This window comes from Cibotium barometz, chromosome 14, assembly GCF_041138505.1.
Source record: "Cibotium barometz isolate CiBa-2024 chromosome 14, ASM4113850v1, whole genome shotgun sequence".
NCBI classification, from domain to species: domain Eukaryota; kingdom Viridiplantae; phylum Streptophyta; class Polypodiopsida; order Cyatheales; family Cibotiaceae; genus Cibotium; species Cibotium barometz.
Genome location: NC_141059.1, coordinates 13,395,681 through 13,421,569, shown reverse-complemented (window position 1 = coordinate 13,421,569; position 25,889 = coordinate 13,395,681). Strand labels below are relative to the sequence as shown.

Below are 25,889 nucleotides of genomic sequence, written 5' to 3'. Positions count from 1 at the left end.
AGAAAGATAGAGAGAGAGAGAGAGAGAGAGAGAGAGAGAGAGAGAGAGTTGGCTAGTTCAAGAGAAATAGAAAGGATTAGAGATAGTAAGAAATATTGAGAGAGTTAAAGAGAAAGTGAGAGAGAGAGAGAGAGAGAGAGAGAGAGAGAGGGGGGGGGGGGGGATAAAGAGAGTAAGTTATTGAGAGACGAAATTAGAGAAAGGCAAAGAGAGTAAGTTATTGAGAGACGAAATTAGAGAAAGGCAAAGAGAGTGAGTTGGAGACAGAAAGAGAGAGAGAGAGAGAGAGAGAGGGAGAATGAGGTAAAGCGAGAGTGCTTCTTTCAAAATTTTCATGATGTCTCTCTCTATTCTATCATCAAAATTATAGCACCAAACCAATTACATCAAACATAAAACCAACATTGAGATTTTGCCAAGGGCACATCTCTTATTTAGCAAGCTTGCATTTCCATCATTGGAAATATTGTAAACCATCATTGTAAATATTTTTGAAGAAATGTTATAAAAAGGATATTATGGATAAGGTTTTGCCAAAAGTAGATCTCTTATTTACAAGCTTGCATTGAATCTTAAGCGTGAGCATGCACACACACAAAGAAAGAGCAACATGTCAAATCTATGTTTTTAAGATCACACAACTCATTTGGAGGTAAGCTTTTGCATCATGATTCCTTATATATCTATATCTATATCTATACTATCTGATAAACACAAGTTTTATCCTTACCACATGTTACTCTCTTTAAACCATCTTTTCTAAAACCATTCTAGCTAGAGTGAGCCCTTATATATCTATGTCTATACTAAACTGTATATTAAACTCAAGTTTTATCTCTACCATTTGTCACTCTCTTTAAACCATCTTTTCTAAAATCATTCTCCCTCTAGCTCACCCGATGACAACAATGTACAAAGGGGTAGACTATGCACGAGTTCAAGTCCCACCGTTGGTGGTATATGCCTTCGTGTTGAGTTCAAGTCCCACCGTTGGTGGTATATGCCTTCGCTCGTGTTGCATTCTACTGACGTTAATACCCTTCTCTCTCTCTTTGAACTATCTTTTCAAAAACCATTCTACCTCTAGGTCACTCGGCAACAGCGTACAAAGGGGAAGACTGTGCACAGGTGGGGACATGTGCGCTAAGGGGTTGGCCCCAGCGCCATAGCAGTATACGGGTAGAGAACTACTATATACAATTTAAAGATCACAAAGTTCTCATTTCGAGGTAGCTATAAAAAAAAAGAAGAAGAAGCACACGCACCTGGAAATGATGGGTCGCACATTGTCGTCCAATTTCTGCGTGCCATTAATCGATGTGGAAACCGCCAACGCGCCGCTCCACGATGCACCCATGTTTATAAGGTAAGGTAAGGTAGTCTCTGTGGAGCTCAGAAATTACAACAAAGCGAAGTTGATGAGACCCACTCAGTAATGGTAATGTTCTCACAAGTGCAGAAACTAGTGTAAAACACACACACACACACACACACACACACACACATATGAATATGAATACAGAACCTGTCCGCAGTTAAGGCAGTGTGTTGCAGTGAGAAGCTGTGAGCTTATGGGCCTCCCTCCCCTCTCTATAAATAATTTACAAAAAAGCAAGGTTTTTATCGATCCCAGTCCCACTGTACCTTTAAGCGCCAAGCATCCTTATCGGTTCTATTACATTATATCTGACTAGATACTGTTAAGCTTTTACCATGCAAATTATATGTGGATGTATGGCTGCGTCCCAATGCACGATCATTCCTTCCTTGCCATGCATTGTGCAAGAAGCTCTATTCCTGCTGTCCGAGACAACACCACATCCCATGCGAATTTTCAAGAAAAAGTAAATTTTTGCCTCGATTTTTCGACCCTCTCCTGACAATGTGCCCTTGCTGACTGACTCGCCACCTTTGGTTCCTCCTCTCGAAGCGCGGGAATGTCGCTTCTCTTTTCAATCATGCACGCTCCGGACATCGGCACGAGAAATTCATGGAGCATCCTTTGAATGTGAAAGAACCCCCAAATTTTTTTTTTACATTTTTTTAAAATAAAAGCCTTTATACCTTATAATTTCTCTATGTATTGTTTGGGCCTGGGCTCTAAGCATCTCTAGGTCACATTATTTTTTGTTGGATTTTGAAAGATTTTCATATCCTTCCTATACTCGAAAACTTTTTTTTTAAGGAACATAATTATAATTGTATTTATAAACTGTGCATAAACGTATACAACATTCTACTTTTTATTACAGAAACCACTCGTATCCTATCAAATCACAGCTCACTATTAAGTAAAAGCTAGGGTGATTTGAGTAGCAGCAAAATATGACATGAGAGATCTTACAAATTAATATGCAAAAAGGTAAGCTAATTGACCATTTCCTTCAGTCTAAATGTATGTGACATTTACACACCATAAACCCTATCCATGCAAGAGGGCCAATAATGCAAGGCAATGGAGTGAAAGAAGACACTTCAAACCTTGTAGATTGATAGTCTTATCTTCTAAGGAAGCTGATTCGTGGTCTTATTAGTTCTCTAACAAGCCCAAGAGGATCATTGTGGAAGGCAGGTATGGGGGTGTTGTGACTCTACATCCAAAGGTATAACATCACCTATGATATGGGCAAGACCCTCAGTGGCTTATATGACTCACATTAGGTAGGTGATTTGGACATCATGCCCTAAATGACAAGGCATTGTTTCTTGGTTCGGGATGCATTTCTTGGACAAGTAAGAATCATCCCCCTTTGTTGCACTCTCATCAATAGAGGCTGAGTATAAGATGCGCACTTTAGATCATGTGGGGCATTATGGCACATGAGGATTCTGTAGGATATGTGTGTGGTGTAGAAGCAGCCTACAACATTGCAATGTAACGATTAGAGTTGCATGGTCATTGCTTGAAATCCTGGTTCCATGCTAGCACAAAACAAATTGAGATTCATTGCTTTGTGTGGGAGATCATCATGTTCAGGGAGGTCGGTAGTAGAATGGGGTTTCGTGCCTTGATGATAGAGAATTATACAGATATCTTCATAAAGGCCCTTAGCAGGGACCAGATGGAGCGACATCTTCATTGACTTGACATCAAGCAATGCAAGTAGTTCACCTTCTGAGGGGGGTGTTGGGGGTGTTAGATAGCATGCTCCACCCTTATATTGTATTGTCTAGCTAGATCATGTTTTGTTGGTAGCTCCCATTTTATGAGGAGTAGCTATGATTGAGTAGCGCGGCCACTATACTCCACGAGATGGTGGTCTAGAAGGACAGGTGGTTTAGAGATGGATTAGATTAGATTTGGCACATTGTTAATAGGCTGCATGCTACACTAGACTGTTATCCCATAATGAATCACACATGGATTAGGTAGACTCTACTCTTGGACACCCTGTCCTAACATTATGGGGATTGAACATGGCCCAAGATGAGCTAGGCGAATGGCCATCTGGGCCCAAGATGAGCTCGGATGGCCAAGGGATGTGGGTCAAAAATTACTTCTTCATCTTTATGGGCCAAGTTTGCATTGTGGATAGTGGCACTGATTATGATTGTGGAGGTGGACCTACGTAGTCGTGTCATGGCTACCCTGGGTATACACAAACATAAATATATACATGGTGAGCGCCCTCTATGAAGTTCATTAACACAAACATAAATATATACATGGTGAGCACCCTCCATGAAGTTCATAAATCATTACTATGAGTTTATTTCCTAGTTGCTACTAGCATGCAACTTTTGTCTCAGTAGTTCTTGATCAACACCACATCGAAGCTCCCTTCACATAGAAGCACACGAGTGTGGAGCTTTGCCAGCGATTGTATCTTAAGTAATACACAATATTCTTAAGTAATACACAATATTCTTATCTACCTCTATTAGGGAATTAAACAAAGTTCATTTCCACGAGGTTTTTGCATCTTTAAAAATGAATGCATTCCTACTAATCTAGACGGCATGGCATACAATTATATGTAAGTTGAAATCTAAGAGAAATCAAAAGCACCCCCACCAAATCTTCCCTTACATTCTCTCAGTATAAAATTTAGTAAAGAGAACATACAACATGGGGATCACACGGGGATTCCCTTCCATTTTCTACAACTTTTGAGATTGATTCTTCTAAGAGAAATCAAAAGCACCCCCACCAAATCTTCCCTTACATTCTCTCAATATAAAATTTAGTAAAGAGAACATACAACATGGGGATCACACGGGGATTCCCTTCCATTTTCTACAACTTTTGAGATTGATTCTTCTAATATTGTGTAAAATGAGATCAACCCATGTTTCAATGTGGTTGTTAGATAACTCTTACTATCTACTTGGATGGAACCCAGGTTGGCTATGCCTTTAATGTCTAATAAACCAAAGCCACATTCTGATTTGAATAACTCTTACTATCTACTTGGATGGAACCCACTTGGCTATCTCTAATGTCTAATAAACCAAAGGCACATCCTGATTTCGTAGGCAACAAACACTCCATATTATCTTAGAAGCTTTCATTTTGCCTTCACGTTTCCCTCAATCTCTTAGGAGGCACTCAATCTTAAAATGTTTGATTTAGGTGGTATTTAACATTTTGGAAAATATATTATAATAAAGATTAGAATTATGTTGATGATAGTAACATTACCCTCTAAACTCAAAAGGGAAAGGGACAAACTACTTATTATACTTTTGGGAGAAATTTTGAAGAATCCAATTGTATGTCTATTTAAATAGATGTTCAAACTCCACACCTAAAGGAATCCCTAAAACTATGATAATTTCCCCTTGCTCTAAAGTTTTTAAACCCATCTCTCAACATAATTCCTCAATATGATAGTTGATAGACCAAAAAATTATTTTGTCTTCCTTCAGGTTCGAGAGATTGAACAAAAATATGTGATTAACCTCCATGCTTCGTGGAATTTTTTAATATCAACTCCTAACCTATGGAGAGGGTACAAATGTAGTTGTATGCTATGTTGGATTCCATTCTTGATTCTTTCATGTGGAGAGGATGGCAAGAAATGGTAACGACATGAAGATGAAATCATAAATATGCCTTTGGTAATGAAGGAGGAAGGTGAATCACCCCAAGTCAACAAGATGAAGAATTTAGGTTTCATGCAACATACCTTATTTGCTTTACGTGCAAGGTAGAAGAATGCCAAGTGGGGGTGGGAAAAATAGCCCAACAATAGATGTTTTTGTCCAAAAGTTGAGATATGAGTTCATTACTCACCTCTCCCCCTAGCACCATAAGTGGTGTGATTAAAGAAAGGAATCCTCTCCCAGCCAAAAAAAAAGTGACGAGGAGGAGAAAATTAAAGATTTTGTAAAATGATGATTATATTATAATATAATGTGGAAGAATAAAAGTTCAACCATTACATAATGTTTTTGACTGAAGATGCATAACTTTTGCATGAAAACTCTTATGCATTACTAGTGAACCCCCTATTCTAGATAATCTTTCAAGGCAAGAAGGCTCTAAATATACTTTGCCAGTGTAAATATACTTTGCCAGTGTAAAGACCACAATATCCTTCTCAAGGCAGTCCTACTATCTTGCTGCTTCTGATCTGATTTCGAAATTCATCCTTGGCTCTTGAAATTTTAATCATCTCATCGGCATCACGCATAGTGTACTAAGCTTTGCACATCTTGAAGCCTACTTTGATCGCCAATTTAATCTACACAGACAAATCCCTACTTAGATATTAGAACATGTTAATTTTTGATTTGTTAAACAACCACATATGATGTTCAACATTGTTGTGGAACACCCAATTGGTACTCTTATCAACAACTCTTTCCATGTGAGATCTATGTCCAAGATGGGGCAAATACACTCTTGCAAAAACATGAGCACCTCCCCATCAGTGACATGTAATGAACAAATGTGCTAGCGATTCCACTTCCTTATTACATCTAGGACACATATCACTTCCAATGCTAATTTTTAAGGCTCTTTCGTTTATCCACAGGGCTTTGTGCATACTTACCCCATAAGAGAAGACTTCTTTGATGGAATAATCTGAGACCATATTTTGGAGAACTTGAACCCCTACTTGCATTGGTGGGTTTTCCATGAAAAGGCTTTAATCAGAAAAGGACCTTGGTTGTGCAGCATATCAGGGCGATGTCCAGGTCCCAAAGCTCCACTGTCTCTGTAGTATCAGTTGTTCATCCCCTCTATCTAGTTAGAATTTAGCTTTTAGGTCACATGATTAGAGCCATCTTTGATTGCCTCTACACCACAAGTCACTCTAGCATTGTATCCCCTTTTTGGAAAGCTTATGAGCTTGGACATGTTCCTCTCTAGGAATACAAATCTTCAGGACTATTGAGAACTAGACTGAGTCGAGGTGGAGAATTTCCCTAAACCTCCTTAGGTTGCTAATGAAGAAGAGGTCTTTCTTACATCTATTCAAGGCTTTCCACATCACTTTCATTGATTGACCGGACTACAAAAGAGGGCCATTGGTGGGACCTCTTTCCACCTTGGAAAATTTGCCACTCTAAAGATGCAGATCTGTTTATTAAGCAAAATGGCCCATTCCTCCTCCATGTTTTGCAAGCTTCTTATAATCCATTCTATTGCCATCCACCACCGATGCCATCTTGTCTGCAACATCTTCTATGTTTGGAGCTCCTAGGCCCCCTTCCTTCTTTGGTAGTGTGTAGACTTGCCAAGTAACTTTTGACCTTCTATGTTTGGAGCTCCTAGGTCCCCTTCCTTCTTCAATAGTGTGTAGACATGCCAAGCAACTTTTGAGACTTTGTACACCTCAAGATCCCCTAACCATAGGTAGTTTCTGCATATGGTATTCAACCCTTTTATTTTCCTTGTTGAGAGCCTCCAATAGGAGAGGAAGTAGATGGTACTAGTGAATACCTTGTTCTTGAGAATCACCAGCCTAGTGGCTAGGCCCTGCTTGCACCTACTCGTAGCCCTTCCATTGGTCAAACTTTCTCTAGACCTTAGCCACATAACCCATCTCCATCTTTGGTGTAGTATGACTCCAAAGCCCAGGGCTGAAAGATATGGCCTTCTTGAATAACCTTGCATCCCTACTCGAACAATCACTGAGAGGGTTCTTGAATTAGGGTCTTTATCCTTGTTTTCTCATGATTAATCATAGATCCAGACATCACGCAAAAAAGATACATCTTCAGAATGCTTTAATTGAATCCTCATTGTTGTGGATAAGGTTATTGGTATCATCCACCATGAATTGCTGGAGAGACACAATTGACCCCTATCTCTATGTAAGATGATCCCTTTTAGGGTCCCTTTTCTCATGGCATTCTGAACAAGCCAACCTAGAGCATCAGTAGTAGGTAATAGCAAATAAGTGTGGGCCAAGAGGACATCCCTGCTCAATGGATCTTTTCAAGTCTTTTTATTCTTTTCTAACCCAGTCCTTCAAGCTACCAAATAGTCTTCTCGTCTAAGTCTTTGCAAATATTTTGTAGGCGGTGGTCATGGTTATGGGTCTCCACTTGGTGATCATTTCCTTGGGCCCTTCTTATGAATAAGCTTTATCACTCTTGCATTGATTGAGAATGAAAGGGCTCCAAATTTCGTCGATTCTTGCCAAAACAATAGAAGGGGGCCAACTCAGAGAGGCTTAAATAATTGGAAGAAGTCAAAGGGAGCCCCTCAATCCTTGGTCTTTTTCGTGTCTCTCCAAGTTCATCTAAAGCAACTTCTTATTGAAGGGTTGTTGCTAACCCTGCAACAAGCACCGTCCTGGCCCTACACTCTGAGATCATTTTGCAAGCCTCCTCTCAATCCTCTGAGAGAGATGAGGGGGTACTAAAGATTCATGAGAAATTCTCATGCACTATATCTAGGATTTTGCTATAGAAGTTGCCTTTTTTCTTGTTTCCAGGAGAGGGATGTGGTCCTTTTCATTTTATTTATTTATTTATTTGCAGCTTGAACATTTCTTTAGAGGGCCGATTGACCTTACCCACCCACCACTACTCTCTCAAGGAGAGCTTTAGATGTTGGCGGCTAACTTTTTAGATCTGCTTTTTTCCTCACTAGGTCTTCTTGAAGATTCTGGCTCCCCTCATCGACCACAAGATCTCTAATTCTTTCACCTTAGCATATTTTCTTTCCTTTTTGAGGGTTCTTATCCTCCCAACTTCTTTTTTAATATCTTTTAGGAGCTTTTGAGTGTCTCTAACATTTGACACCTACACTCTAACTGGGGGGGAATACCCGTTTGAAAGCTATCCTTTTAGATAGATTTTATTCCTTGTATAAGGAGTTGGAATAATTGTGGGTCAATGTGGAACCACTCTGCTCTGACTTTCTAGCTCGGTTTTTTCAAGAAGGCATAAGATAGGGAAGTGTTCAGAGAGCACTATAGATATGCTTTTTTCCTCACTAGGTCTTCTTGAATTTTGGCCCCCCACATCGACCAGTCTCTCTAACTCTTTCACCTTAGCATATTTTCTTTCCTTTTTTAGGGTTCTTATTCTCCCAACTTCTTTTAGAAAAATGCTTTTATCGAGCCCTAGTTTGAACCTAGTGTTACCCCCACATTTCAAAATATCAAATATCTATTATTGTCAACAATGTTGTTTTTCCATCGATCCTTATGCTCTTAACCTTGGGTGCCAAAAGAAATAACATAGCCTCCATACGGAAAAGTTTTAATAAAAAAAGCACTCATGAGCCAAGTGATTGGTGTATTAATTTCTTAGATTCAAGCCAGTAAAACATAAAATAGCCATTAGATTTAAGCTACCATAGTAAAACATTTTTGAAGTCCCATAGTTAATGTGAATTTTAAAAAAATCAATTGTAGATAGTAGCAAAGCTCCTTCGACATTGGCAATTTGATTTTTTGTAAGAGGACCCATTGTCCCTAACGACACAACTTCGACGTCAACCAAGCGATGAACACAAATAATGCATAATGATAGATTCATGCCAAGGCAATTATACAATAATCACTTACCATACTAAGTCCAAAAAACTTGAGGTTCTCAAATAATCTTAGAAGGGGAGGCTTTCATGGTCTTCATGTCATGTATATGGTCTCATATTTGGCCTTTCAAGAAATTTATAAATCTCTCTCTCTCTCTCTCTCTCTCTCTCTCTCTCTCGTGTTGTGCACATACAAATGTATAGTATTTGCTTGCAAAGCAAGAAAAACAAAGCATCCGAGCAAGTGCGCTTTTCTAGAAAGTAGAGTCCTTGGCATACTAGTTCAATACTTTAGGTACAATGCGATATAGTACATGTATGGTACAAGTACGCAAAGCACGCATCAAGATAAGTACTTTGAGTACATTCACTTTGTCAATTAACATATATAAATAACGGTATATATATTATGAATGACTTACGAGTTTATAATTCACCTACAAGGTGGTCAGGTATATGTAGGTGTGGTATGAGATGACCGGTGTATGGTACAAGCATGGTATGATGCACACGCGGACACGTAATTTAGTTATGTACAGAGTTAAAAAAGCATAGAACTTGGTTAACAAATTTGGTTAAAAACATATATAAAGAATAAACAATCAAGCACTCATCAGTCACAACTAACATTAAATGGACAAGTAGAATTGAAATATCAATAGACTTTATGGAGTAAAGGCACACAAATAGATCAAAGACGCTACTATAAATTTAAAATCATCAATGACACAAATAAGTATGAAAATAAAGAAGCTATTAATGTCAAGACTGAGTACAAGCTGAAATATAAATAGATCCTTGTGTGTTATGAGTCCATTGAAAAGGAAAATTGAGAGAGCAACACAATTGGGAGAGGGATAAGAACAAGGGTATGACAAACATGAATAGGGGTTTGAAGAGTCAGTATAAGCAAAGCTGACACATAGATAGGATACAAAGTGAAAATCAATCAATTAACAAGTAATTTTTTTTTAAGTACCGAGTACGGAAAGCATGGTACCGGTACAATATGTATTGAAAGTACCAAACGGATGAGTACGAGTATGGAATGAAACTATGGTCCTCGGTCTAATTCGAACAGCAATCATCCCTTCTTAGTTGAGTGTCAACAATATGATTGGAAGATAAGAATCTGATTCCAAAACTTAAGCTTATGCAGGCAGTAATAATTTCTGGGTGCAATAAAAAGGTTTGACTGGGTACTTTTGGCAAGCTTAAGTTACAAAGTTTTGACTTAGTTTAGGCGAGCCTGTCGCTTTTATGAATCCTCTATTGGCAAGTCAAACCCACTGTTACATCAAAGCAACATGGGTGATGTCTTATGATCAATGCATTACTGCATCCCAAGCCAAACCTTGGGTAAAAACTCCTGCACTGTTATCCTGTGCCATGTGCAAGAGGGAGGAACTCGCGAAATGTTTCTCTGTAATGACCAATTGATAGCTTTGTCTTTTACCCTGGCCTGCTAATGCTTGATAACAAAAGGAAGATCAAACTTCCTAGGAGAGTCAAGTGGCATTACAAAAATAAAGTTCCAAAATAGACCCTCCTGCTTGAAACTTCTCACGTTTCTCCAAAAGGATCAAGCATACCTCCTATTCTGACTCCAATGGCCATTTTGAGGGCCAGCTTTGGTTTGTACAGGTGGATTCACTTTACCCCGCACGACTTGCCCAGCCTTAGGAAGGTCTGGAAAGTCCAGGACTTGCACAGTGCGTTGCTTCTTTGCTGAAGCAATATATACCAGTATTAGTGTGCTTGTTCTAATTCCACACAGCATCAAACTGCAAGATGCATAGCAAATACCAGGCAGAACAACTGACCATTTTCAGCTTGCTGATAGCCTTGGTGAAGCTTCCTCTTGGCAATCTCAAGTTTCTGATCAACTTGGTTCTTATCAGACTTCTGCAAGAAGAGGTGAGAAAAATGTAAACTCTAACACGCATCCACCCAGTAGAACCAAATGTAAAAGGAAAGGCTCTAGATTCCACTAGAACCGATCATCCCTAAACAAAAAATTACCATGTTTGAAATTTTATCGGCGCTTGCCTGCATAGCCACAGTTTTATGGACAATGTGACTCCTGCTTACATTGGTATAATCACTGGCTGAGCCTACAGTAACCTTCACTTTTGACATGTCATTGGAGGGTCTACCTGGGCCCGAACCATGTGTGATGCTTTTTGATACTTGCAACCCGACATCATGATTCAACCCTCTGTGGCCCTTGTCTCGCTGGCCAGTCTGTCCTTTCAAAGCTGACTCCTTTTTCTCAGTCTCGCCAGAGTGGGGATACATATCACGGGTGGCACTTCCCCTCTCCTCTGGCGTTCTCAACTCCCATGGATGGCTTGTGCTAGCCTTCGCATCAAAATCACTGGAATCTGTCAGCATGCTGCCTGACTGTGACCTAGAAGAACAATTCAAATTGTCTTTAACAGAAGGCTCAACCGAGTTAGAAGGATTGCCTCTGTCCTTTGATTGCCCACCTGAAAACATGGTAAGTACGATGGTCAACAATAAGAATGAATCCCCATGATGCGATGAGAATCAAAAGGTTTAGTAAATGTGGAAGAAAACACTTACATGTTTCCCCATCAATGAAGCTAAAGAGCTGCATCCAACACGTAAAGCAAAACATTAGTACACCCTAAGAAGGCACAACACCCAACTTGACATCTTGTTCAATACTTTGAAGTCATGAAGGTAGCTTTAGGGGTCATTAACCTCCTTTCCAGCAGCAAACAATGGGCTAATTTCAATTTCTACATGAGTATACCTGAGACAGCTCCACAGATGAGGCTCTTGCTTCCAATAGTGCACCTTCATCAAGTGGTGGTGAGGGCAATCCCTGTTCTTCATTGCCAGCTTCCGCAAATTCTCCACATTCTGCTGAAACTCACCTCATCCTCACTTAGATATGAGGTTTCCGAAGGGATACACCAGATGGATTTAATCACGAATTGATTAAATTATGCATTGCTCTCACACTCTCCATCATAACATTGTGCAAGAGAAAATGTTTCCATTGTACCTGCACCAGCAGCAGTAGTGGTAGCAGCAGTCACATCCCTGGCGCTGTTTACCCACTCATCAACTAGGACTTTCCAATGTCTGCAAAGTTGCAGAAAGTCCATCCTCAAAGAACTTAAAGAGACTGTCAATGAAGCACTCTCAGGTGATTCTTCGGAGAGGGCAATATCTGAGCTCGGCTGTGCAATGCCCATTCAAGGCACATAACCACTTAAAACACCAAAAGCTAACACCAAGGAATGCAGCCTTTACCTTACTAGCTCCTTGACTATGGTGCGAACTCTCTTGGAAGAATGCTTTCTTAAACTGTTCACCTGCTTTCCTATCTCAGTCGCCTGTTGCAAGAAAGTGCTCAGAGAAATTAAAATGACAAACCTCTGATAAGGATCACCTTTAGAGCCTCAAAATATATGACAATTCTCTAGGCAGCCAATGTATATATTTGAATTAGGTTGGAATCGGGGCATAACCCATCGGGACCAGAACATATAGAAACATAAAGTCCAACTAACAGGTTCATGATTAAAACAACCTTCAGTGCCTCCACGGTGATCTGCATGTACTGCAGCCTCTGCAAGGCCTCCAGGACAACATTCTCCGGCTGCAATGGAAATTCAATGGTTTGTCAGCTATGGCACACTTGAAGGCATGGGGAAGGTTGTACAAAACATAGGCTACATACAAAAGATGAAATGAATTGTCAATCAAACAGCAACAAGGTGGCATACATACTTGATCTACATCCTTGATTGTCTCCTTAATGCCGTCAAGTTCTCTTAGAACAAGGGTTTCCTCCTCCAGTTCATCTGTGAGGGCTTCTGCCTCATCGTGGTAGCCATGGAGGTGCCTCTGCACATCATGATCACCATGATCAACATGACCATCTGCATCAGCTAGTGCTTCCACCATCTGTCTTGTTCCTGTTTCAACATCTCTGACTTCACCCTCTTCCAAGATGAGGCTAGGCTCATCCTTGACATCCCTAGAGTGCGACTGCAACAGGTTTCGAGAAAACAGGGTCTCAGCAATCTCGCCCCGCCTGTCTCTGAAGTCCTTGGGGTAATCCATGGCTGCCAGATTGATGGCTTGTTGGATGACAGTCCATATGTCAGCCCCTGCTCTTCCGAAATAGCTGCGCCATCGCTCCATATCAATGTCAACCATCTGAAAAACGCCCTCTGTAATGCTGAATCCTGTGCCTCTCTCTCTGTATCTCTCTCTGAACTAAAGTACACAACAGGGAATACACGGGCAGTATTGATCGAACCCTAACTGTGACGCATACTAACCCTGATAAGGGCTATTTACAAAAAAAAACTCGAAGTGTTCAAAGGCTCTCTAATCGCTGGGATGATCGGCTGTACAGTGTTTCTGACAAGAGATCGGTGGTGGGAGAGGCAAGGGCCACATTACAAAGGAGGAGGGGAAGGGGGAAGATGATGCATTGTGGGTTGTTGGAAGGGAACACCTCTGTCTTTCTTTGCTTTCCTGGGTACAGCAGCTTTACTCTCTCTGATGATTTGATGGGTGAGGAAAGAGAGAGAGGGGACCCCACCTAAGAATTGCCCAAAGAGAGAGAAAGTGGCTCTCTCTCTCTCTCTCTATGGCCCCAAAGGTCAGTGTTTTTCTGCGCATCAAGATGCACGCCCTGTTTTGCCCTTCTCCTTCTTCACACACAGATGGGCCTCCCTGCAGAGTCCTACGAACATATGCTCTTTCAAAACGATCCTCGTATCCTGTGTTTTTTCCCAACAACAATCCACCTACTCTCTCTCTTCTCCCTCCTCTCTCTCTCTCTCCTCGTGAAAGAGTCCCGCATCTCGTTTTCTGCGATTCGACGAAGCCCACCACAATTTTGCGTCGGAAAATACTGCCAAAAAATTTTGCAAATATGTTAAAATTTTGGTTTGTTACTTAAAAACCTTACCGCATGCCACGTCGACAAAGTTTTCAAGCCGCCGCGTTATTTAATTTTTGTGGTTATCTGCATAACGCTAAGGTCCTAAGTATTATTATGAGGGTGTTGCCACCCAGTGTCCCTACTAGTCCTTGACTTGCATACATAAAAACAAAGGCTAGTCGTCTTGGGTGAGTAAAGATAAGACTTGTTTATTCTTTACATTCCTTATTACATCCACCTAGACTTTCCCCAATTTCAGCATGCATATTTTCCATGAAAGAAATCATGTCTAGTTGGTTAGCCTCCACGTGATCACTACTCTCAAGAATATGATGGAGATGATGTGTAAACTCGTCTCTTAGTGTATCTCCCCTTTGGCTGCTACTTCCACGGATCTCATCCCAAGGACCCAACCCAAAGGCCATCTAAGTACTCCTTGCAAGCAACTTGATTTTTCTCAGTGCGCTCGCATGTGTTTATAATAGTTTGAAGACGTTTAGAGCTTGATTATCCAGATGGAGACCTTGACCGAGCAAGGTGTTTTGCAGCTTGAACATTCATCAACTCAGCTGGGGTAGACAAAGCTACTTCTGAATTGGAATCTCCATTCGAGCCACTATGGCATTTGAGCTGTTGCTAGCATTCTGGATCTCCATTTGCTGAAAATTAATAAATATCTTAAGGCTCATCAGACATCTCTTCATATCTTTGTCAATATATAACATAACCCTAATAACCCCCCTTAATACCAACACTATATACATGTAGTAGATACCTCGTCAACTCTTAGTGGGACATATAATTGTCTCTCTAAAACCATAAAGAAAGTTTTTTTTTCTTTTTGAGAACATTTCTTTGCTATTTTTAAGGCTACTATAGTTTGTATATTCTCTCAAGCCCATATATTCTCTCTCTAGAACACTCTCTATAATCCCTATGGCAATGGTCTAATAAATGAAAAGTTTCTAGCTTAAACTGTATTTATGTGCACACACTAAAGTATTAGACATTCACATTTAAATACAAACTATCAATATTAAAACACTTAATGAGATAGAAAGAGATATAGAAAGTATTTTAATGTGCAGTATCCTCTCTCTCTCCCTCTCTCTCTCTCTCTCTCTCTCTCTCTCTCTCTCTATATATATATATATATATATATATATATATATATCTCTTAGCTAACCAAAAATCTCTTTATCTATGCATCACATATTAATTGCAAATGCACAAACAAATAGAAAGAAAAAGGGCAACAATAACACTAACCTCAAGGTGAAGAGAGAACGGTATTCGAAACCACCAACGTCCTTGTGCTTACCTCTTCACAATCACACACACACAAACACCAAATAACATAAAACTTATGGTCTCCTAGCTACATTTCACACCAAACACACAGAAAAAGGCAAGGGTAACTATTTGTGTATTACATGTGTGTGTGTATGTGTGAGAAAGAGTGTGAGAGAGAGAATATAAAGAGAGAGAAGAGACATCCATCAATCTATCAATAATCTTAAAAATTATTACATCAGTATCTTTACCAATTTCCTTATCGGAATGCACTTCAATAAGCGCTTTTCCTTAGAGCTCCTACATCTGCTACCCACAATGTAAAAGCCATCTAGTAATCCCAATGGCTCTTTGATTAAGAGGAGCTTGAGATTATCATCTAGCTTGTAAGGGTCTAAGACTTTAAATATATCACGGGTTAACATCATCCCATCCATAAAACCCAAGAAGTTCCCATTTTGGGCTAGGTTGGTAGAAAAAAAAACCCAACTGTGGCATCTCCTCAAAGAAGATCCTATTTGACAATTTATTATTGTCACAGGAGGTCGACTTTAGAATCTCTAACTCCATGTTTTTGCATAAAACAGAATCAATCAAACTTCACATTAATAACAATCATGATCTTCTATATAGTTAGCGACAAAGAGAGAGAGCATAAGAAAATAAGGAGAGAGACAAAGACAATATTTATATTTAAAAAAAAGACTATTCAAACACTAATGGTCACAGAAGAAGAACACAACCATTTTTATTTTCGAATGAACTCATGCTTTGGGATACATTTAATAACTTTGTCAAATACTTGACATACTTGATCTCTTGGGCCATAGGCATTATAGTCTATTTCATAAAGATCAAGCAAGCCTAGATGTTCTTTTATATTTATTAGCATAATATTTTCATTTAATTTTTCTAAATCTAAACGTATAATAATTTTAAAAACATCGTCGTCCATCCAACATCATGAACCGCCCATGGCCCAAACTAGCTTGGACCATGAAAAAAGTGTCAGTCGAATTTTGTAGTCAAATTCACCCTTTCCTCAAAGGAAAGAGTACTCCTCATGTGTTTAAAAAAAATGCAAGTCACTCTGTTAATTATACATACATATAGATAAGTAGATGCATGATTACTGTGTACATGTGTATATAAATCAAAATTGTAGCTACTATGTGCATGTTTCACCTTCAATAAAAAAACTCTCTTAAACACACACACACACACACACACACACATGGGTATATGTTATATGTACACTCTCTCTCTCTCTCTCTCTCACACACACACACACACACACACACACACACACACACACACAAACACACACATTTATTTTATCAATTAGTAATCTCTCTCTCTCTCTCTCTCTCTCTCACACACACACACACACACACACACACTCTTTATATTACTATTTTTTTAAAAAATACTCACCTTCAATAAAAAAACTTTCTAAAACACACACCCACACATGCACACACGGCGCACACGTACGCATGTTGAAATATACAAGTGAATAGGGTGTGTGCGGGAACAAGCCCTTAGCAAGAGGCTGTAAAGAGAATCTGTAAATGAGTGAGAAGCTGTGAAAAGGTGAGAAGTATCTACTGGGAGAGAATAAAGGGTAGCATGAGAAGATTTAGGATGTGTGGAGATATTCTGGAAAAAGTGAAGAGGTGGAGAGAATCAAGCAAAAGAGGTGGAGTGAATCAAGGAGAGATCACAGGGATTAGATGCTTGGATGTAAACTCTATAAATTAAGGCATTGACCTAATGAGAATTTGCTGGTTTTTTATTATCCATGCCTACATTAAGCTATCAGTTAATTGCTCACTAATCACGTCTTAATTATCATCTAATCTCTTTACTAATGATGTTGATTCTTGCATTTGATCCACCATAGCTCATCACAATGCTGTAAATTTAACATGGTATCAGAGCCTAGCTTAGAATCCATCAAATTTATGAGCCTATTATCTTGCTAATCACCTCGTTAATTAGGATTAGAAAAAAAATCAAATTTTTAGCTCTTTTTCAATTAACCTCTGTACCCCTAGTTGGTGGAGGAGCTCTCTCTCCCTTCACACATAACATTGGCCCAAAACCTCTTAGCCACATGTAGCCATACTCCTTGTGCTTCAACCCATCTAATCAAATCTGCAAACTGCCAGTGCATCCTCCAGATTTTTGCGTTTTTTCAAGCGCCTTTTTTCTGAAGCAAAATTGAGATCTTGTCTTTCACAGATACAATGGGTCTAATTCCTCTTGGCCCTAGGGGTTTTCAAGGGTGCTCTACAAGCTGGTGAAGACAGTTTTTGATTTCATCAAGTCTACAGTGAGATCCAAGCTCTCCATCAAATCTGCCACGTGACTTTGGTAAAACAGAGATTAGGCATTCAATGTTTGGTCAAATCTTGTGTTTCTTAGCTTAATCCTCTACTAGACTAATTGCTAGTGATGGCTTTGAAAGAGGTTGAGCTCATTTGAACTCTAAGGCCCCAGATCTGGACTCCTTGCATACTCTGTTTTTTGCACACAAAATAGAGGATTATTTTGCTAATAAGTGATTAATCAATACGAATCATTGTATTTTGGTGCAATTGAGGGTTCAAATTAACCATTGGTTATCTGATACAGATCCCTATAACTTCAGATTGCAATTCGGAGATGGTTTGATACTCCAACCATTCAGTACAGATTTGTTACCCTTGGTTTTATTCTGGTGAATTTATGCTGATAAATCTGTTGTAATCATCACCAAAACACCAGATTGAGTTGTAAAAGGGTAGACACTGTCCTTGAATCTTGAAATTGGATCAAGAGGTAAGACCCCCTTCACATCATCATGAGCACGGCACAAGAGATATCCAAATTTAATGGGGAGCAGTTTTATACATGGCAAATAAAAACCATGTATTTGCTCATGATGAAAAATCTGTGGGGGCTAGTTGCGGGGAGAGACGAATGCCCAGAGGTGAGTGGGAAAAATGAGTGTATGAGGCACTAGCAGTGCTTCTGAAGAGTGTGGACAAAGGTGAATATGAAAACATTGTAGCAACATTAAAGAATGTACCTGAATTGAAGCTGCATGAGATAGAAGGAGCTCTACTAGAGGAAGAGACTAAGGTCAAAGAGAAGAAATGGCTGGACTCAACAACTGGAGAGGAAAAAGCATTCTTCACCCGAGGAGGATTCTCTCGAGGATGAGGACGAGGAAGAGGCAGAGTAGGAGGAAGTACCTTCACTTGCCACAACTGTGGGAAGCGAGGACACATGGCAAGAAACTGCTGCAGCAAACCCAGTGTGGAGAAGGAATGACATCGGTAAACTTCATGGAGGCTCCTAAGGAAGTGGAGTCAGATCATCTTTTCTGAGAGAGAGAGAGAGAGAGAGAGAGAGAGAGAGAGAGAGAGAGAGAGAGAGAGAAACCCCACAACCCAATGTAACCTACCCCAACAACAGAGTATAATCTAGTATTCAATTCCTAAATTTATCTTGCTCTTAGTATTAAATACAATGTAGTATTCAATTCCTCCATTTATCTTGCTCTTATGACTATTAGCATTATAAATATTAAGGTTCTCCACCATATACATTAGCATTATAAATATTAAGGTTCTCCACCATATACATTAATTCCTTTATGCAAAAGTGCATGCGAATTTCAATACTTTAGGCAAAGATACAATGTCTTCATGTTTGTATCTTTTATTGCTACATGGAATTTTTGAAGGACCATGTTAAGGATGGCTTGGTAGATGACCTTTCAGAAACATTGAATGTGGCATTAACAAATAGGTCCACAAGTCCAAAAAAAGTTATAACCTTGGGAGTGTGATTTGTAAGGAAGTAAAAGCAAACACATGAGAAGCAATAGTAGTGAACATTATCCTATAAGCACTATAAACATGTGAGCAAGAAAGGGCTATGGTAACTCAATGAGACCTACAAATTGTGAGTAGATATCTTATAGGTTTTTTTGAAAGCTTCTTTACTTCTCTTTAATAAAAGAAAAGGGTGCTAATGGATAATAGCTTTAATTTGTCAATTTCTTAGAGTGGACAAACAATGGGAATGTATCTTTTAAGAGTTGGATTTTTATCTAAGCTTTTTGAAATTTGGGGCCATATATACTATGTCTAAGACCTAGAAGACAATTTAACAATTCTTTGTCATAAAGCCTTTATATTGTTAAGTAAAGGGACTATTTCCATCTAACAAAGTAGATAACAACTTGTTTTTATAACCTTTGTTCCAAACTCATGCATAAAGTGTGATAGATATGTTCCTTGAAAGGCTAAGAAGGAATCACACTATAGTTGCGATATACATAAGCATCCAAAATTTAGGCTTGGAGGTCTACTTTTACGCATTATGTACTATGGTCTTAGCCCTCCCTATGAAACATCATTGTCATCCTTAGTGGTGTTTATTAAATGTGTACAATTTGGTAAAGGTAAAGCTCTTGCTTTAATGGCTCATACTAGAGGGGGCAAATAAATCTTATAAAAGCCATGATAAGATAAGACCTTTGTGTAAACTTACACTTTTATGTGATTTTCATATTACTCTCAATCATTATAGAGAAGAATTTATTACTCACCTTGTTATTAATGGCTTCTTTAAAAGGATAATATTTTTCTTTCAATCACATCTAACTCTTTATTCTCCAAACTTTCAAGGATACAAGGGTTTTTTGTGAGGGGAACCTAAGTGCTACAAGAAGCACTTAGGTTATTCCCACACCTAAGTGCTACAAGGAGAACTTAGGTTTTTCCCACACCTAAGTGCTACGAGGAGCTAGAGCTATTATTCCAAACCCAACAAGCTTATCCACCATTAGTTAAAAGTCATCCAACTTGGTCATTTAGGCACCACACCATCACCAACCACAAGATTTAACTTTTTGGAAGAAGATATAAAGCATAATATCATCTTTCCCTTGGACAAAGTAAAGTATCTTGTTATTATTTTATTCGTTTAAATTTTGATACACCATAATGATAATGTGTTTTCTTTGTTCCTTAATAAGTCTTGAATTTCTTATTCTTCATAGAGAATTATTTTTTTCTTATTTTTGGAATTAATCAATTTCTAAGTTTCAACTCATTGCTTTCCTTGTTTATAGCCTCTAGCATTTGTGTCCGTCTTGGTATTAAAAGGAAAAAGTGATGCACTCCCTAGAATACATATTGGTCAATCATACCCTAACACATAGTTTTTGGTATAAACTTTTCTTCAAGTTATACAAAAAAAAGATATTACATAATTGTGTTGTCCTATCATATTTTTACATATGGTTTTAGGTATAAAATATGTAATGAAGTCAAAGAGTAATTATCAACTCTTTTTTAACCCTTTTTTGCTATGGGAATATTTACGTTGTGATTCATTTCATAAAATTTCCAAGACAAGGTGATAGTATTTTAGGTGTGAATATGCATTGAAGTCAATGAGTAATTATCAACTCTCTTTTTTGCCATGGTAATATTCATTTTGTGATTCATTTCATAAAAGTTCCAAAAAAGGTGATAGTATTTCTTAGTGGAGCTTTCCACACTTAAGAAAGTTAATCAAGAATTGCTCACCCAAAAACATGAGCATCTCTAAGTCTATAAAGAGATTTACTAGATATTTTCATATGGAATCTTGAGAGCATGATAATTGATCATAATTATAAATAGCAATCATGGTAGTGGCATTATTATGCTTAAAAATTGAAAATGTATTTATCACACCCTCGAAAGCATCCTCCAAGAGATATAACAAAACAATTCATAATTCTTGACATTTTTTATATGAAGGGCCATTTAAGGAAAAACAAAGGCGATAAAATTTTCTTTAACAAGTGTCTCTTTCAAAATTATAATATTAGATGATTTAGAATGGTTTGCTTCTTAAGGACTTTTAAATTACTAATGTTTCTCAACAAATGTGGGGATATGTAGGAGGATTAACAAGTTTCCAGAGTGCACCAAGATGGTGTGTTGACCCCACATTGGTATTAGGCCAATCGACATAATTGAAAGAAAAAGTGGAGTGTCTTGCTTGGTCGTCGAAGTGTGGATGACAAGGTGACCATTGTACCCTGTCAACCCCTAGCTCTACCTACATGGGTGCCTAACAGTTGAAAAGTGGTCGCTAGAGTGCTCGCCTTTTTTAATACACCAGATACTCCATCTTGCTTGGCTAGGGTGTGGATAGACAAGGTGACCAGTATTACCCTACTGATTGTGCCACAGTCACATGGAAAGTGATCTATTCTACATGGGGAAGATCTAACTGAACATTCTTGTGACATAATTTGTCCATCTTGAGATCTTATAACTATTTGAGTGTAAAAGCTAGTAGAGGGAGAAGAGTGTAAGAAGGTGCAACAAGGAGAATGATATGTATGTATTGTTGAGTGTCTTATGGTGGTGAGCATAGTAGTTTACCTATTAGATTCAGGAGCACATATTTTGAACTCTTGTCATTGCATTAGGCTATGAGCCAAGGAGGAATACAAGTTTAGGTGCACCAAGTGGAGAAGTGTGGCTCAAGTGTAGTTGTTTGATGTGAGAAGTGATATAATCTTCTATTGGCTCCTACCACCTCATGTAGGGCAACTAGGCCAACAACTTCTTTGATTTTATTTTCATGTTACCCTTGAATATAAGTCTTTGTTTTTTTTTATATGTCACTTACCATGGTGCGTTGGTGTAAAGTCCAAGAATATGGTGCAGTATGGTAGTGTCTCATGGTAATGATGACATAACTCCTAGTGTCATAGAGGTAGTGCATAGTGAATCCATGGCTTGTGTGGTTGCTTAAAGCTTAACTATGAGAGGCATACTATATAAGAAGAAGCTTCAAAATTCCTATTGGGAAAAGGTAATAGGAATTGCATGTTATCTAATAAATAGGATTCCAAGAGAGCCTATGGAAAGACTTACTTACACCTTATGAAGCATTTATAAGTCAAATACAAAAGGTAAGTTATTTTATCATTTTTGGTCGTGTTGCTTATGCTTATGTTAATGATAAAGAGAGGAAAAAGCTAGATGTAAAGTGCATGATCCATAAACAAAGTAGTTTTTGTGTTAATAGATATTTTATTCGGCTAAGATAGGGGTGGGGAAGCACTTTGTATGGGTGAATAATTCTATGAATGAGGGAGAGATATCAACTTTGTCTCATTCCCTTTCCCCACCTCCACCCAAAGTAATTATTGAAGATAAAGTAGAAGAAGAAGTTGTAAATAACCTAGAAAATATACATGGGAGAAAAAGGCACACAAAGCTTAATCTATCAAAGGATAGGCAAAGTTTCTTCTTAAATTTAACAAAAAGTTATTCTTTAAATCCTTTATTATTAATTTCAAAGAATGGTTACATTATGATAGTTCTTCATGTACTATGAGTAACTAAAGCTCCTTATCAAGACTATTCTTGGAGCCACTAAAGTCACCATTCACTTAAGAGTGACTTGGTGATAGATCAAGCATAAAAGGTTGACCTACCTTTTCCTTCCCTTTTATTGATGCATGTGTACCAGCATCTATAATACCATGAGCTAATGCACCTATATTCCTTGCATCTGTCCTCAACCGGCCTGACCATGGACTAACACTGGTGGATACACTATTAGAGGGCTCTCATGCCTGACCATGGACTAACCATGGACTAACACTAGATCCAGGTCCACTAAGCACCTATGATTGGCTGCTCTACATGTAGAAAAACACGTAGAGTGACTTGCTAATAGATCAGGCACAAAAGGTTGATCTACCTTTTCCTTCCCTTTTCTTGATGGATGTGTACCAGCACCTATAATACCATGAGATGATTCATATATATTTCTTGCATCTGTCCTCAACCTGATTGCCCATGGAGGACTAACATTGGATCCACTCTTAGAGGACTCTCTAGGTCCACTACGTGCATGTTGGCTACTCTATGTGTAGGAAAACATCATTACTTCTTATATCCACATCTTGAGTTTACTTCACTGGTGCATATCAGCTACTCATCTCATCAAAGATAACATCTCTACTTACTCGCATCTCACTTGTGGTAGGGTTATAGCAGATCTATAACCTTTATGCTCCAAATCATAACCAATGAAGATGCATTTCTCTACCTTTGGATCTAACTTAGTTCTCACGTCATCAGGAACATGCACATATGCAATACATTTAAACACTTTCAAGTGAGACACATCTGGTTTTATACTTGTAAACTTTTATTTAGGCATAATACCATGAACAACTGTAGTGGGCATTCGGGGTCCTGTCCACTGCTGCTTCACTCCAAAAATAATCCGGCATATTTGTTTTAGACATTAAGGCACGAGAAACTTCTATAATATGCTTGTTTTTCCTTTCTACAACACCATTCTATTACAGAGTGTACATATATGTGAATTGCCTCTTGATTTCCTATTTTCTCAAGAAATCACTTAGCTTGTAGAGAATATTCTCTCCCACCATCCAACCTTAGGCATTTGATCTACATACCTTTTTCCTTATCAACCAAGACTTTAAATCTCTGGAAGTGAGCAAGCACCTCACTTTTCTCCTTCATGAAGTAAACCCACACTTTCCTAGTGTGATATCATCAATGAATGTAACATCTGCAACCTAGAATTGTTACAGTGTTGGTCGGTCCCCATACACATCAGAATCTATAACATCTAATGGCCTTGCACTAACATGTCTTTTATGTGAGAAAGCATGTTTAGCATGCTTCTTACTAAGTTGGCAGTTCACATACTATGTGCATACCATCAACCTTAAACTTTAGCAAACCTAGCTGGCACTTCAAATACTTTGTGCTTACCAAGTTGGCACTTCACATACTTTATGCATAATACCATCAACCTTAAACTGCAGCAACAAACCTGCAATAATATTTTGGTCATGCATAGACTTTAGCTTATATTCACATGATCAATGCAGTATGCCATATGTCAATATCTTCAATGATACATATCCCATGCGAAAACATGGATGGCATGTTAATATCCAAAATAAACCATCCATTTATGTTACCCTTTGTAATCAAGTGACACTAATTTTTGAAGTTTTCTATAAAGCACCCTTGAGGATTGAACCTCACTTGCATACCTTGCTCAACCATTTGTCTAATAAAAACCAGGTTTTTTTATGATATTAGGTACATGAAAGACGTTTTCTAGGTACTTCATTTTGCCATCCTGCATAGACAATGGCACTTTACCAACATGCACAATGGGGTGCATAATATCATCACTTGTTTCTACATACCTTAGTTTTTTCTTTTTTTGCATATCTTTAAACCACTCATCACCATGACTTGTCATGTGGCTAGAGACACTAGAATCCACATAAAAAATATATCCGATTATGACACATCTCCAATCATGGAACTGAGCATGTGCTCTGCATCACCCTATTTAGTCCAAAAGGCATACATTCAAGCTATGAAGCAATGGTGTGCAAATCTACAACTTGGATGGGCACCCGTAATGGTGTGACGGAGTACTACAACTTTTCACTTTTGATATCATTCTTCTTTTTATAGTAGTCCTTTGCAATAAGCCCTAGTTTTCCATAGTAATAGCACTTCATGCTATTTGAATATTTTGATTTCTTTGCCAACCAACCACCTCAGCCTCTCTAGCCCCCCTACCTTCTCTTCCACTTGTTTGTACATTATATTCATGTTGTTGCTACCCATGATTTCTGTTTCCATTAAAAGAGCATGTACCTTGATCTCTAGATGATGATTTACCTCTACCCCTACTTGTATCCGAGTAGACAGCCTACTCATATGAATTTTCACAGGATGAAACTCCCCTACAATTCATCTCCTCACAGATGAGGGAAGCAATCAATTCTTGAAAATCAGGAAAGTTCTCTCAAACTCTATTAGAGGTTTGAAAGTGATTGCATTCCTTGCCAAGACCATTTAAGGTCATCGATACCATATCGTCATCATCTACTCTAGTGATCCAATAGAAGTAAGGACATGTGTAAGCTCTTTGACCTTCACTGAGTAATCATTTATTTAGTTTCTCTCTGGTCACATTATGCAGCTCTTGCTTTAGTTGCATCTTTTGAGCTTGAGTATTTGTATTGTACATCTTTCGAAGGTGTCCTTAGCCTCCTTAGGCGTTTGTGTATCATATGTATATGCACAATCATAGAGTCTGTCATATTAACAAACAAATAGTACAACACCTTTTTGGGTCTTTTATGCCATGCGTTATATGTGTGCACTTGTGGTGTAGGATTTTCTTCAACAATCTCTGGCTCCTTTTCATCACTTGTGATGAAATCCTAATATCCTTTTCCTATAAGGGAATTAGTCATCTTGAACTTCCATGCTTAGAATTTATTCTTATCCAGCTTCTCATTCATAATTTGGGATAGAGTGTCTGACATGATTACTTGCAACAACTTACTAAATAGTGCTTACAAATACTTCTATACTTATACTAAACTTGCGATCTTTAACTCAGTGGTATCGTACACCTGTTATATTGCAAATGTATGTCGAATAGTCACATAAAAATACATCCACCAACAACCTGTAAATTTTAGATTCTTTGCACACACAGACTGTTCTGTAACCAAATATTTGCTACAACTTTGCACTGAATTAGAAATTAGGCATATACTGTCAAAATCAACATTTTCATAGAGTGCATGTTATTAAAAACTTGCAAAGCTAAAACGGGGACTAAAACACCTCGAAACAC

The 25,889-nt window shown here is 38.4% G+C and overlaps 1 protein-coding gene across 4 annotated transcripts; it reads right to left on the bottom strand.

Annotated features, from left to right (window-relative positions):
* Window positions 1–9,870: 9,870 nt before the first annotated feature.
* LOC147631678 (putative mediator of RNA polymerase II transcription subunit 26b) lies at window positions 9,871–13,793 on the bottom strand. 4 transcript variants are annotated; one of them, XM_086808187.1, is made up of 9 exons: window positions 12,707–13,793; window positions 12,507–12,575; window positions 12,227–12,309; window positions 11,976–12,055; window positions 11,721–11,830; window positions 11,528–11,555; window positions 10,964–11,430; window positions 10,765–10,846; window positions 9,871–10,669 (listed from the first exon to the last, which is right to left on the bottom strand). In XM_086808187.1, the coding sequence occupies exons 1-9, from the start codon at window positions 13,136–13,138 to the stop codon at window positions 10,524–10,526; spliced, it is 1,497 nt and encodes a 498-aa protein (XP_086664313.1). In that variant the 5' UTR covers window positions 13,139–13,793; the 3' UTR covers window positions 9,871–10,523. The 4 variants fall into 4 exon arrangements, with proteins under 4 accessions (XP_086664313.1, XP_086664312.1, XP_086664316.1 ...); XM_086808186.1 differs by having other exon boundaries at window positions 11,721–11,833; window positions 12,707–13,789; XM_086808190.1 differs by having other exon boundaries at window positions 10,991–11,430; window positions 12,707–13,789.
* Window positions 13,794–25,889: the final 12,096 nt, after the last annotated feature.

Coding starts and splice junctions, on each gene's coding strand:
- LOC147631678 (XM_086808186.1), bottom strand. CDS start 13,138: ATGGTTGACATTGATATGGAGCGATGGCGCAGCTATTTCGGAAGAGCA. Junction 11,556..11,720: donor CATCTGTGGAGCTGTCTCAG/GTATACTCATGT, acceptor TGTTGGATGCAG/CTCTTTAGCTTCATTGATGG. Junction 10,670..10,764: donor CTATCAGCAAGCTGAAAATG/GTCAGTTGTTCT, acceptor ATATTGCTTCAG/CAAAGAAGCAACGCACTGTG.